Source organism: Oncorhynchus gorbuscha, linkage group LG16, assembly GCF_021184085.1.
Source record: "Oncorhynchus gorbuscha isolate QuinsamMale2020 ecotype Even-year linkage group LG16, OgorEven_v1.0, whole genome shotgun sequence".
Classification (NCBI taxonomy): Eukaryota; Metazoa; Chordata; class Actinopteri; order Salmoniformes; family Salmonidae; genus Oncorhynchus; species Oncorhynchus gorbuscha.
This window is the reverse complement of record NC_060188.1, coordinates 14,575,693-14,591,072: the sequence shown is the minus strand read 5'-3', so window position 1 is coordinate 14,591,072 and position 15,380 is coordinate 14,575,693. Positions and strand designations below refer to the sequence as shown.

At 43.2% G+C, this 15,380-nt stretch overlaps 1 protein-coding gene across 1 annotated transcript in view; it reads right to left on the bottom strand.

The window, feature by feature from the left end:
* The window catches only part of LOC123999525 (forkhead box protein K2-like), a 47,284-nt gene that overhangs the window by 14,948 nt on the left and 16,956 nt on the right, over positions 1 to 15,380 (bottom strand). The window contains exons 2-3 of the mRNA XM_046305402.1: positions 14,110 to 14,298; positions 10,580 to 10,730 (exon numbers count right to left, since the gene is read on the bottom strand). Of these exons, the coding sequence (XP_046161358.1) occupies positions 10,580 to 10,730; positions 14,110 to 14,298 (340 nt within the window). The remainder of the gene's footprint in view (positions 1 to 10,579; positions 10,731 to 14,109; positions 14,299 to 15,380) is intronic.

Genomic DNA, 15,380 nt, shown 5'->3' with positions numbered 1-15,380 from the left:
AGGCTCCTGGCCAATTGAACTATTTTGTGTTTTTGGGCGTTAATCTTTAACTTTTTGGTACATAATGTTTACGTTAATGTTTACACCATCATTTCCTATGACTGAAAAGAGCTTCTGGAAACCAGAAAATCAATCACCAACCTCGATTTGGATGAGGACTTTTAGTGCAATGAGTTGAAGGACATATTGATTATCCAAGACAAGGCCTAAATCTCTGACACTAAGAAGTAGGTGGCGCTACTGGCAAACATGCAATCACTGGACGAGCTCTCTTTGAGACTATCCCATCAACGTGATCTGAAAAACGAATATCCTGTGTTTCTGTGGAAAGAACTAAACACTGCTGTTCACAAATGCTCTCCATCCAACCTCACTGAGCTCGAGCTGTTTTGCAAGGAGGAATGGGAAAAATTCAGTCTCTCGATGTGAAAAACTGATAGACATACCCCAAGCGACTTACAGCTGTAATCGCAGCAAAAGGTGGCGCTACAAAGTATTAATTTAAGGGGGCTGAATAATTTTGCACGCCCAATTTTTCAGTTTTCGATTTGTTAAAAAAGTTTGAAATATCCAATAAATGTCGTTCCACTTCATGATTGTGTCCCACTTGTTGTTGATTCTTCACAATAAAAATACAGTTTTATATCTTTATGTTTGAAGCCTGAAATGTGGCAAAAGGTCGCAAAGTTCAAGGGGGCCAAATACTTTCGCAAGGTACTGTACATCCCCCTCTCCATTTAGCAAATCTGACCATACCTCTATCCTCTTGATTCCTGCTTACAAGCAAAAGCTCACTCAAGTGACCGGAAGTGGTCCGTGAAGCAGATGCTAAGCTACAGGACTGTTTTGAAGGCACAGACTGGAATATGTACCATGATTCAGCCGATGGCATCAGTCACTGGCATCATTAATAAGTGCATCGACAATCTTCCCAGGGACTGCGGTTGAAAATTTGCCGACTGGCTAAAACCGGCACTTTGACTGAAACGTTGATTAATGTGCACTGTCCCTGTAAAAATAAAACAAACTCAAAACGACTTGCCCACAGTGACGTACGTAAAAATCCCAACCAGAAGACATGGATTACTGGCAACATCAGCACTGAGCTAAAGGCGAGAGTTGCTGCTTCAGGGAGTGGGACACAAACCCAAATGCTTTTAAGGAATTTCACTACACCCTTCGATAAACCATCAAACAAGCAAAGCGTCAATACAGAACTAAGATCAAATCGTACTACACCAGCTCTGACACACGTCGGATGTGGTAGGGCTTACAAACTATCACAGGTTACGAAGGGGAAAGCTAGCCATGAGCTGCCCAGTGATATGAGCCTACCAGACGAGCTAAATGCTTTCTATGCTTGCTTTGAGGCAAGATGTGTTACTTCCGGCGCCGACAGAGATGGCCGCCTCGCTTCGCGTTCCTAGGAAACTATGCAGTTTTTTTTTTACGTGTTATTTCTTACATTAGTACCCCAGGTCATCTTAGGTTTCATTACATACAGTCGAGAAGAACTACTGAATATAAGATCAGCGTCAACTCACCATCAGTACGACCAAGAATATGTTTTCCGCGACGCGGATCCTGTGTTCTGCCTTACAAACAGGACAACGGAATGGATCGCATGCAGCGACCCAAAAAAACGACTCCGAAAAAGAGGGAAACGTAGCGGTCTTCTGGTCAGACTCCGGACAAGGGCACATCGCGCACCACTCCCCAGCATTCTTCTTGCCAATGTCCAGTCTCTTGACAACAAGGTTGATGAAATCCAGGCAAGGGTAGCATTCCAGAGGGACATCAGAGACTGCAACGTTCTCTGCTTCACGGAAACATGGCTTACTGGGAAGACGCTATCCGATGCGGTGCAGCCAACGGGTTTCTCCACGCATCGCGCCGACAGAAACAAACATCTTTTTGGTAAGAAGAGTGGCGGGGGCGTATGCCTCATGACTAACGAGACATGGTGTGATGAAAGAAACATACAGGAACTCAAATCCTTCTGTTCACCTGATTTAGAATTCCTCAATCAACTGTAGACCGCATTATCTTCCAAGAGAATTCTCTTCGATTATAATCACAGCCGTATATATCCCCCCCCAAGCAGACACATCGATGGCTCTGAACGAACTTTATTTAACTCTTTGCAAACCGGAAACCATTTATCCGGAGGCTGCATTCATTGTAGCTGGGGATTTTAACAAAGCTAATCTGAAAACAAGACTCCCTAAATTTTATCAGCATATCGATTGCGCAACCAGGGGTGGTAAAACCTTGGATCATTGTTACTCTAACTTCCGCGACGCATATAAGGCCCTGCCCCGCCCCCCTTTCGGAAAAGCTGACCACGACTCCATTTTGTTGATCCCTGCCTACAGGCAGAAACTAAAACAAGAGGCTCCCATGCTGAGGTCTGTCCAAAGCTGGTCCGACCAAGCGGACTCCACACTCCAAGACTGCTTCCATCACGTGGACTGGGACATGTTTCGTATTGCGTCAGATAAAAATATTGACGAATACACTGATTAGGTGTGCGAGTTCATTAGAACTTGCGTTGAAGATGTCGTTCCCATAGCAACGATAAAAACATTCCCTAACCAGAAACCGTGGATTGATGGCAGCATTCGCGTGAAACTGAAAGCGCGAACCACTGCTTTTAATCAGGGCAAGGTGTCTGGCAACATGACCGAATACAAACAGTGCAGCTATTCCCTCGGCAAGGCTATTAAACAAGCTAAGCGTCAGTACAGAGACAAAGTAGAATCTCAATTCAACGGCTCAGACACAAGAGGCATGTGGCAGGGTCGACAGTCAATCACGGACTACAAGAAGAAATCCAGCCCAGTCACGGACCAGGATGTCTTGCTCCCAGGCAGACTAAATAACTTTTTTGCCCGCTTTGAGGACAATACAGTGCCACTGACACGGCCTGCAACGAAAACATGCGGTCTCTCCTTCACTGCAGCCGAGGTGAGTAAGACATTTAAACGTGTTAACCCTCGCAAGGCTGCAGGCCCAGACGGCATCCCCAGCCGCGCCCTCAGAGCATGCGCAGACCAGCTGGCCGGTGTGTTTACGGACATATTCAATCAATCCCTATACCAGTCTGCTGTTCCCACATGCTTCAAGAGGGCCACCATTGTTCCTGTTCCCAAGAAAGCTAAGGTAACTGAGCTAAACGACTACCGCCCTGTAGCACTCACTTCCATCATCATGAAGTGCTTTGAGAGACTAGTCAAGGACCATATCACCTCCACACTACCCGACACCCTAGACCCACTCCAATTTGCTTACCGCCCAAATAGGTCCACAGACGATGCAATCTCAACCACACTGCACACTGCCCTAACCCACCTGGACAAGCGGAATACCTATGTGAGAATGCTGTTCATCGACTACAGCTCGGCATTCAACACCATAGTACCCTCCAAGCTCGTCATCAAGCTCGAGACCCTGGGTCTCGACCCCGCCCTGTGCAACTGGGTACTGGACTTCCCGACGGGCCACCCCCAGGTGGTGAGGGTAGGCAACAACATCTCCTCCCCGCTGATCCTCAACACGGGGGCCCCACAAGGGTGCATTCTGAGCCCTCTCCTGTACTCCCTGTTCACCCACGACTGCGTGGCCACGCACGCCTCCAACTCAATCATCAAGTTTCGGACGACACAACAGTGGTAGGCTTGATTACCAACAACGACGAGATGGGGAGACAGGGAGGAGGTGAGGGCCCTCGGAGTGTGGTGTCAGGAAAATAACCTCGCACTCAACGTCAACAAAACTAAGGAGATGATTGTGGACTTCAGGAAACAGCAGAGGGAACACCCCCCTATCCACATCGATGGAACAGTAGTGGAGAGGGTAGCAAGTTTTACGTTCCTCGGCATACACATCACAGACAAACTGAATTGGTCCACTCACACTGACAGCGTCGTGAAGAAGGCGCAGCAGCGCCTCTTCAACCTCAGGAGGCTGAAGAAATTCGGCTTGTCACCAAAAGCGCACACAAACTTCTACAGATGCACAATCGAGAGCATCCTAGAGGGCTGTATCACCGCCTGGTACGGCAACTGCTCCGCCCTCAACCGTAAGGCTCTCCAGAGGGTAGTGAGGTCTGCACAACGCATCACCGGGGGCAAACTACCTGCCCTCCCGATGTTACAGTAAGGCCATAAAGATCATCAAGGACATCAACCACCCGAGCCACTGCCTGTTCACCCCGCTATCATCCAGAAGGCGAGGTCAGTACAGGTGCATCAAAGCTGGGACCGAGAGACTGAAAAACAGCTTCTATCTCAAGGCCATCAGACTAAACAGCCACCACTAAAATTGAGTGGCTGCTGCCAACACACTGTCATTGACACTGACCCAACTCCAGCCACTATAATAATGGGAATTGATGGGAAATATCACTCATTCATATATCCTTATGTACATATTCTTTATCCCCTTACACTGTGTATAAGACAGTAGTTTTGGAATTGTTAGTTAGATTACTTGTTGGTTATCACTGCATTGTCGGAACTAGAAGCACAAGCATTTCGCTACACTCGCATTAACATCTGCTAACCATGTGTATGTGACAAATAAAATTTGATTTGATTTGATTTAGATACACTGAACCATCTGTTCCAAATGACTGTGTGATCACACTCCATAGCAAATGTGAGTAAGACCTTTAAACAGGGAAACATTCACAAGGCCAGACAGATTTACCAGGACACGTCCTCAGAGCATGAGCTGTCAAGCAGGAACGGGTCTTCACTGATATGTTCAACCTCTCTCTGTAATACATGCACGTTTCAAGCAGACCACAATTCTGCCCTACCAATCAAAAAGGCAGTAACTGCTCATTTGGTCAAAAATGAGTTAGCGTAATTTCCGGACTATAAACCGCTACTTTATTCCCACGATTTGAACCTCGCGGTTTATACAATGACGCAGCTAATTTATGGATTTTTCCCGCTTTCACAAGATTCATGCCACCAAAAAACTGAGCACCGTCACATAATATGACGCAAATCGAGCACGCTCAAACTTCCCATCATTCTGATTATGGTAGTAATCTTGTCACCCTCATCATGGCAAAGAGACGGAGAAATGCATATGATGCAGCTTTCAAGTTGAAGGCGATCGATCTGGCTGTTGGAAAAGGAAATAGAGCAGCTGCACGGGAGCTTGGCCTTAATGAGTCGATGATAAGACGTTGGAAAGCAGCGTGAGGAACTGATTCAGTGCAAAAAGACAACAGCTTTCAGAGGGACGAAAAGCAGATGGCCGAAAGTATTTGCAGCCACTCGACATCAGTGTAAATTGTGCATTTAAGGTGGCACTCCTTGTTCAGTGGGAGGCTTGGATGACAAGTGGGGAGAAATCCTTCACTAAAACGGGCCGCATGCGAAGAGCAACTTATGGTCAAGTCTGCCAGTGGGTCCTGACAGCGTGGAGCATTGTCAAAAAATCCACTATCATCAAAGGGTTTCGAAAGGCTGGACTGCTGCGTGTTGAAGGGGCAGCATGAGCTCAGCGGGGTATTTACCTCCGGATGAAAGTGACGAGAGCGACAATGAAAACGATCCAACATCGGATTAAGCAATTCTGAGGCTATTCAACTCCGACACCGAAGGAGATGGCTTCAGTGGTTTCAGTGCACAGGAGGAGGAAGATAGTGACCAATGACTTTCTTGGTAGGCCACTGTTTAATTTTTGTTACAAGCCGTGTTTCGTTTAAAGGCTGTGTAAAGTTCATTTGTTTCAATGTACCGGTAGGCACCTGCGGCTTATAGACATGTGCGGCTTATTTATGTACAAAGTACATATTTTTTAATAATTCAGTGGGTGCGGTTTATATTCAGGTGCGCTTAATAATTCAGGTGCGCTTAATAGTCCAGCAATTACGGTAGTCATTTTTTGCTACATTAAATATATGCTTAATCATGTGGACAAGTATCCTGCCTCTATTGTATTGTGTTTTGGAGAAAATGTGGGTCATGTTAGCAGTCACTGCATAAAGTTACTGTGAAACCAACAACCTTTCCCTCAACATCTAAGACAAATGAGTTGATCGTGGACTAGAGGAAACGTAGAGGTGAGCACACTCCCATTCGCATCGACAGGGCTGTAGTGGAGTGGACCGAGAGGTTCAAGTTCATCTGTGTCCACATCACGAAGGATCTATCATCATCCAAACACACCAACAGTCGTGAAGAGGGCACGACAACGCCTCATCCCCAATCAGGAGGCCGAAAAGATTTAGCATGGGCCCTCAGATCCTCTAAAAGTTCTACAGCTGCACCATCAACAGCATCTTGACTCACTTGGGGCCTCTCTACCAGGCTGTGTCAGAGGAAGGCCCAAAACATTGTCAAAGACAGCCACCCACCCAAGCCAGACTTGTTCTCTCTGCTACTGCACGGCAAGCAGTACCGATGCACCAAGTCTGACATCAACAGGACCTTTCTACCCCGAGACATAAGACATCTAAACAAGACAGGACTAACTGCATTCACCCTTTTTTGCACATCTGCTGCTGCCCATTATCTAACCTGTTGCCAAGTCACTTTATCCCTACCGGTGTGTACATTACATAGCTACCTCAATTACCTCGTACGACTCAGTACGGGTACTCCCTATATGTATAGCCATGCTATTTCTAATTCACTGGGTTTTTATTCTTCGTGTCTCAATTTTGTATATTATTTTTCCTCTCATCTTTAACTCTGCATTATTGGAAAAGAATCCATAAGTAAGCATATCACTGTTAGTCTACGAAGCATGTGACAAATTACATTTGATGACAACCATGGGTTTGTTGTCACATGCATCAGTTAAATTGCCAAAACAGGCAGACACATGACGACCTTTCCTCTCCAATTAATTCAAGTGTGTACTTATTTAAAAAGGGCAATCTGCAGTTGCAGTACCCATTAATTCTTGAATATAACTTCTAAATGCCTCGAGCTTAGTTCAACTGTCATACCCCATCCAAACAAACTTGTTTAACTCCAATGTTTGTAAACAAAGTAGTGTTGAGCAATTAACCGAAACAGATATTTTTTGTTTTTTTACCAATAGAGATATCAGATCAAGTCCAAACTGTGTGATATGGTAGTTGTAGTTTCCAACAAGACAGTAATTAACCAACATGACCATAAACTATTTAACGCCTACTTGTCCAGTCTGTGTGGGGCACACAGAGGGAGAGAAGAGACAGAAGACATGTGAGTGAGAGGCATAGGGAGCAGTTGCTTTGGGAGGTATCTCTACCTGAAAATAAATGCTCTAAGTGATTGATAGTTGATATTCAGAAGTTGTAAAAGTATGCCTTATTTACTCAAGAACTTTTCAAATACATTGTCAAACAGCAGCTCTATCGAGATGACTTGGAATAAAAAAAGTCAAATAAAACAAAATGTAATATACCCAACAACTGAACTATTTTAAATATTTATAAAGTAAATATAAAGTGATTATTTTTTAATAATAGAACCAAAAACGAAAAGCACTAATCACTCAGCACTAGAGTTGCAAAGCGGCAGAAACTTTCCAGAAATTTTCCATGGGAAGTTATGCCCAGGAATTTTGCTTCAATTATTTTTTTCCTTTAAAAAAAGTTAACTTATAACAGTGAACCTTTGAGAGATACACATAAGGCAATTCTAGGTCTTGTGGCATATTTTGGTTAAACTATCCCCAATTCAATGGAGTTGCAACCCTCTGCATGCACAGTGCATTCTTCCATCACATGTACAGCTGATTCTCAAGATCTTGCACACTAATGAGATGCTACTGAGCCCACACTACTACACTGTATGAGCCAAGGACTACATGCTTTCTGGTAAGTTTTTATTACAATACTGGGTGAGGTCAGTATATTTTATATGACACATTATTTTTTTGTTAACTAGTAAACAGTAGCCTAGAGCAAAGTGTTTAAATAATTTCTAACTTGTTAACAATTTCTGCTAGTTAGTTTTTGCTACCATGTGGGTTTTAGCTTGCTTGGAGCCTGCTAACTGAGGAGTGTTAATTCACTTGTTTCCATGTATGTTTAATTTTAAAACATCTCACAAAGGAGTTGTTTAATCTAACTGCTTAACTATTTATCTGTACATGGAATTGTATGTTTTTTTTACTCATTTTTTCCTAATCTTTACAGGAAAATGCCACGGGCACTATCTGATGTGTGGAGACATTTCACTGCAGCTAATGTAGAAGGAAAAGCTGTGTACATTTGCAAATACTGTGTCAAATCGTACGTGAAGAATTTACCAGAAGCAGAATCATCTGGCCAAGTGCATAAAATTCTCAGTGATCACAAACAACCTCTGACAAAAGTCCCTCTACTTCTATTTGAGGTGAAAATGATGATTCAGACACCTTAACACAATTCCTCCTGGAGTCAGTATTTTTTACTCAATGGAGGAACGTAGTCAGTGAAATGCTGATTAATGTCTTGCTCGAGCTGTGTAACGCAACTAGTGCTCACAGGCTATGTGTATTGGAAGAGATTTCTGAATGTTTGTCGCCCAGCATACACCCCTCCAACCAGACATGCTTTATCTACTCATTTGCTGGATGCAGAGATCAGAGTTCAAGTGAAGGTCAAGCAAATCATAGAGAAAGCAGACTATTTCAATCATCTCTGATGGGTGGTGGAATGTTCAAGGGCAAGGAAATCTCCATCCCTCAACCAGTATTCTACAAGAGCACAGACACAAGGGACAACAAACACACTGTTATCTACATTGCAGATGAGCTGAAGGCAGTCATCAATGACCTTGGACCACAGAAGGTATTTGCACTGGTGACAGACAATGCTGCGAACATGAAGGCTGCTTGGTCGAAAGTGGAGAGTCCTACCCTCACATCACACCCATTGGCTGTGCTGCTCATGCATTGATGAATCTGCTCCTCAAGGACATCATAGCACTGAAAACAATGGATACACACTACAAGAGAGCCAAAGAAATGGTTAGGTATGTGAAGGGTCATCAAGTTGTAGCAGCAATCTACCTCACCAAGCAAAGTTAGAAGAATAAGAGCACCACATTGAAGCTGCCCAACATGTCATCATGTTTGACAGTCTCCTGGAGGGGAAGGAGTCTCTCCAAGAACATATCACAGTCTGCCGATATAGACAGCCCCTTCAAGAGGATCCTCCTGGGTAATGTATTTTGGGGGAGAGTGGTAAGCAACCTAAAACAGTAGCCATTGCACGGATTGAGCGAGACAATGCCCTCCTGTCTGATGTTCAGACTCTGCTTGCAGATGTAAGAGAAGAAATCCGTACTGCCCTGCCCACTTCACTGTTGCTCCAAGCAGAGGAAAATGCAGTTCTGAAATACATCAGAAAGCGTGAAGACTACTGCCTGAAGCCCATACACACCAACGCATACGTTGGACCCCAAGTATGCCAGCAAGAGCATCCTGTCGGGTGCAGAGATCAACACAGCCTATGGTGTCATCACTACCGTGTCTCGCCACCGTGGCCTTGATGAGGGCAAGGTTATTTGCAGTCTAGCGAGCTAAACTTCCAAGCAAGGGTTTTGGCATGGAGAAGCAGTCATGCCAACATATCTCATCAGCCACCTGGTGGAAAGGACTTTGTGGATATGAGGCTCTTTCCCCTGTTGCCTCCATCATACTCCAAATCCCACCAACATCAGCCGCCTCAGAGCGCAACTGGTCCTTGTTTGGGAACACACACCAAAGCACACAACAGGCTGACCAATACAAGGGTTGAAAAAAATTGGTGACCATCCAGGCAAATTTGAGGCTTCTTGAGCCTGACAACAAGTCATCCTCAACAAGGTTGGAAAGTGACAGTGAAGATGAGGCCTCAGATTCTGATGTTCAAGAGGTGGGCATTGAGGAGATCCAGGAAGAAGACAGAGAAGCCTGAGAGGAAGACAACCAAAGCTTTAGTTTCTAGACTATCATTTTACAGATGTATGATGAAAAAGTTGTTTGGGAGATACAATGGATCATTGGAGATCATTCAATATTCCCTTTCTTTTGTTGTTCAGTGAAATCATCCCATGTGAAAAGTCATTTAAAGTTCAATTTATTGAATAAAATTCTCTATCGGAAAGATTTAAACATTTGCTATGTCTACTTATGATAAGGTAAAGGGTTTATGTTTCTGTCTCCATATGATATGGTAAATATATCCAAAGCAAAAAAACAACATTTAAATGGCATTAATATTAATTTGCATAGATCTCCGTTAATTACCATATAGTCCCGTTAATTCCCACAGAAAGTTTCCACTTCTGAATATTCCCCAAAATGGGCAACCCTACTCAGCACCAAAAAAGTAAATGTAAACAAACACTGTAGACCCTCATAACATTAAAGCTATATTGATATCATGGTTGGTCAATTCTTGCATCCATAGCTCCATCTATAAATTTGAGAGTGGTTACATTTCTCCAGCTCCATCCCTCCAGTGGCAGGGATAACATTTTATGTTTTCAACTGCTGATTGCCACTAAATTAAAAATGCCAGTTTCAGACACAGAATTTAAGCCTAGCCTTAGACTAAAAGCATGTTCAATGGAGATGCTCTGTATGTGGTGCTCACCTTGGGGCTGTCCCCTCCTGAGGCCTCCTTGTCGTTCTCTGACTGGGAGTTGTCGTTTATGAGCTGTAGCTCTGCAGAGCTGACGATGCGACCCATCCTGTAGCCGGAAAAGCCCGCTCCCCTGGGACTGGAGGGGCACGAGTTGGCAGCACTGTGGGGAAGAAGAGGACCAGGCTGTTCTGTCAGTCTCTGTCAGCATGATGACAAACACAGTACATATCAAATTATCTGACTTAGAATAATGCAATACTTTTAGGCTACAAACAAAACTGCATAATTGATCCACTGATGACCTCAGTTGCTTTTTTAGAAATCAAGCAATGGTTTACAATTAGCCAAGCTATTCTGAGGAATAGGGGGCCCCACTAAAATAAATATCTTGGCTCAGCTTATCTGTACCCTTTCCTGCAGTAGCCTGCAGTCAGACTGGTACACACCACCTATGCAAATACTCACATTATCTAACCCATATTGAAAGGAGAGCAAAACTGTTTCATGAGGCATTGAGTTGAGAGTTAAAACAGCAGAAAAAGCTTAAGGATTTGTCATTAGCTGAAGCAAACATGAATAATCTGGAGATACACACTGATGATTGGTTAGAATCAAATGAAAACATCAATATTATTTTTTCCATTCTTCACTGTATCTGGAGCAGTTCCATCATCGGTGCAATGCGCCGTAGCTGATTGGCAGATGTGCTAGTAGGAATTCATGGGTGATTCGCACTTGAGGTCGACCAAGTAATCGTAATGGCAAATGAATTGGGGCCGATTTCAAGTGTTCATAATAAATCGGTAATCGGCATTTTTGGACGCCAACTATATTGCAATCCGCGAGGAGACTGCATGGCAGGCTGACCACCTGTTACGCGAGTGCAGGCAGCAAGGATCCATGGTAAGTTGCTAGCTAGCATTAAACTTATATTTAAAAAAAATTCTTAACATAATCACTAGTTAACTACACATGGTTGATGACATTACTAGTTTAACAAGCTTGTCCTGTGTTACATATAATCAATGCGGTGGCTGAAATTGTGTCACTTCTCTTGCGTTCAGTGGAAGCAGAGTCAGGGTATATGCAGCAGTTTGGGACACATGGGGGGGGAAAGTTCTTAATGTTTAAACAGCAATTTTTATCATCGGTTTTCTGTTAAAACGATAGGAAAAAAATAATTCCACGTGAATTCAGCTGCGCTGCTGCTAAAACCATTTGGGGTCTCACGGTGTGCCCCTTTCAGATGGTTAAGCACTGCACCTGTACTGCCATTACTGTACTTCAATTCCACCTCACAAAATGTGCATTTCCTTCTCATTCACTTCTCAAAATATTGCCATACAGGGCTTCAGTGCTGTCGCTTGCCTTTCTCTGCCATTTATCCAACTGTTAACGATGATGACGCAGTGGTGGACAGTTGCCGCCGAAATAATTGACTCAGACTTGCACGTCAACTCCCCATTTCTGGAAAGTTAAGATTCAATTCCGCTAAGAATTTGATTACAACTGAGCACAATTAACAATATTTGAGATATTAAATCTAGAATCCTTCAAATGTTCCAGGCGCTCCTAAACAAAATGGCCAGGTCACACAGAAAAATATTTAGGCGCATATGCGCACTGTAGAGCCCTGGATTAGTTACCATACTTCAGAGAACAGAATCACTTGAATCTTTCATAGAGAGTTAGCGAGGGACGGAGAGAGGGGAGGAGCACAGTATTGGCAGGTCAGCCACTAGGCAGAAAGAGGACAAAAACAGCTGAGAAGTTGAGCCAAGCACGCACTTCAAAACTCTTCGATGTTGCGGATATTTACCCACTATGCAGTTTACTTTCTGCAGCTAAGTCATATCGTTGAGTCAACCTTTACACAACTTTCCCCATGTTTCCTAACATTAAGGATCCCAATTTTCATTTAAACGTTCACACCCCTAGTGTTGATTTAGTTATTGTTGGCTAAATTAACAACCTACTTTTCCTGTGTAAAACTACTACGATAATGAAATGCACTGGAAAAAACTATAACAAATCAATTTTCATTTTAGTCTACAAAAATGTGAAGAGAAGAATTCCACATCCATTCGTCTCACATTTCATTTCCCATGAAGCTCCTTTTCAACTGTTTTGCATGCATGCGTGCAGAATATTTCATTCAATCCTCTCATTACATATTTGAGCTGCACGGTCTGATTAAGTTGATCTGCCAGGCTCTCCCACAGTTTCCAGGTGGTCACTTCAGCCACTCGTTCAATCTTTTAAAATGATGCGAAGCCAGGACAGTAGGCTTGTGCGGTATACAGATTTTCATTGTCATACAGTCCTTTTCTCGTTCTAGGACTTACAGTATTACCAGCATAGCACAGGTGCTACAAACAAGAAAATTCAACTGGGCTTCTTACCAGAATGCTAACAAAAATTAGCAAACTAATTGCGAAATGCCAACGAGCAAAACAAACTAATTACAAAGACCAGCAAATACAGATCATAAAGTTAAACAAAAGTAGCTACCGAATGTCATTTTTGATCTGTATGGACATTTACAAGTGAAAGCGAACGAGAGAAACTGTGCAAATGAACAAAGTTGGGGTGCATGCTTTCCAAAGGAAGAGAAGCATGTGTACATGGACCAGATGGGGAAAAATAAAAAAACACTAGTAGAAAACACAGGGAGAAAATGGCAGCTGTACAGACCTCATCTAGCGTTCTGACTTCTGTCAGAAAGCCATTATAATCTGATGGCTTCGTCACCTCATGTGCGCCGCACAACAGACACTCGGCAATCGATATAGAATGCTGTGGACTCACCACATGGCCTTCTCCTATTGTGCTACTTACAAACACATGACTGGCTCAACTGTTCTGGGGAACTACGGTAAGCTTCATCACGTAAAATAATGTTTTGAAAATTCCCCCCGTGGCTTCTTCCAAATACCACCCAAGCCTACAGGACACTTGACTTGTAACTAACCTTTCCTATGGAAAAAAAAAATGCTATTTGTTGAATATTAGTAGTACAGTAGTACTCCTGGCATTTTTGTAAAGCTCAATTTCCCCCCTTTAAGGACTATGCACATGACGGAAGTTAGAGGTAGCCTAAATATTCATAATTTAAAACGGGAAAAAAATGCACTTACTATGTGACCTAAATGGCTGTGACTTAAAATAGACAAACTGCCCAGAGTTTTAGTCGACTAATAATAACTAACAAAGGGTGAAATTACTAAAAATGTGACTGAGAATAAAAGGTATTAAAACTAAAACAGCTGTCAAAATTAACATTGCTAGGAGCTATGTATTTTCAGTCAACACGCACACAGCAGCTAAGTGAAGACTGCCAATGACTACACACAGACTAGGCTTAACAAGTACACACAGCTGTGTTGGACAGATTGTGTGGGTTAGGAGGTGACCTAAGCTGCAAGCTGAGCCTGGTTCACAGCTTCCCCTAGAGTTCAATAAACTAAGCATTAGCCGCCAGGCCAGTATGATAATAAGTTCTCAAGGTTAACTGAGGCCCAGGCCTACTGTTACTGTACCTGATGGTGCCAGTGGGTGAGGGCAGAGGGCTTATGAGGTGGGCGATGTTGTCTGGAATGTTTATGGTGAGTGGAGAGATGTGGACTGGTTTTACTGGAGACTCAGGCGCCTCACGCTTCTCCCTCTTTCCACTGGACAGGGCTGTGAATGTGATCTTGATATTTGTGCTGGGAAACCTGAAAGTGCACCTGCAGAGAAAGAGACAAAAGGTTCAAATTCACCTACCACACAATGTAATGCAACCTTCCAGTCTGGCCTCTGAGCATCCACACACTACATGTTAATGTTTTTAAATGTATGTAAACTGTAAAAAACATTTTGTATGTAATCTCTTTTTCGTTATACACTACATTATATGGACACCTGCACATCGAACATCTTATTCCAAAATCATGGACATTAATATAGAGTTGGTTCCCCTTTTGCTGCTATAACCTGTTTGGGATAGGGGGCAGTATTTTTACGTTCGGATGAAAACCGTGCCCAGAGTAAACTGCTACTCAGGCCCATAAGCGAATATATGCATATTATTAGTAGATTTGGATAGTAAACACTAAAACTGTTTGAATGATGTCTGTGAGAATAACATAACTAACATGGCAGGCGAAAACCTGAGAAAAATCCAACCAGAAAGTGGGAAATCTGAGGTTTGTATTATTTCAAGTCATTGCCTTTCGAACAGAAAGTGCAATCCTTCCTAAGGATTCCACTAGATGTCAACAGTCTTTAGAACCTTGTTTCAGGCTTCTACTATGAAGGGGGAGCAAATAAGAGCTGTTTGAATCAGGTGTCTGGCAGAATGCCTTGAGCTGTCACGCGCGTGGCCGTGAGAGCGAGCTGTGTTCCTTTTAATTTCTAAAGACAAAGGAATTGTCCGGTTGGAATATTATTGAAGATTTATTATAAAAACATCCTAAAGATTGATTCTATACATCGCTTGACTTGTTTCTACGAACTGTAATATAACCGTTTGACTTTGTCTGGACTTGCCGCACCTTGTGAATTTCGATTGGTGAACTAAACATGCAAAAAAGGGAGGTATTTGGACATAAAGATGAACTTTATCAAACGTTTGTGGAACTGGGAGTGCATTCTGATGAAGATCAAAGGTAAGTGAATATTTATAACACTATTTCTGCCTCCACAACATTGCAGGTATTTGTATGGCTTGTTTTTGTGGCTGAGCACTGTGCTTGCATGGTGTGCTTTTTCCGTAAACCTTGTTGAAATCTGACACAGCGGTTGCAACCTCCCTAGGATATGTGGGACG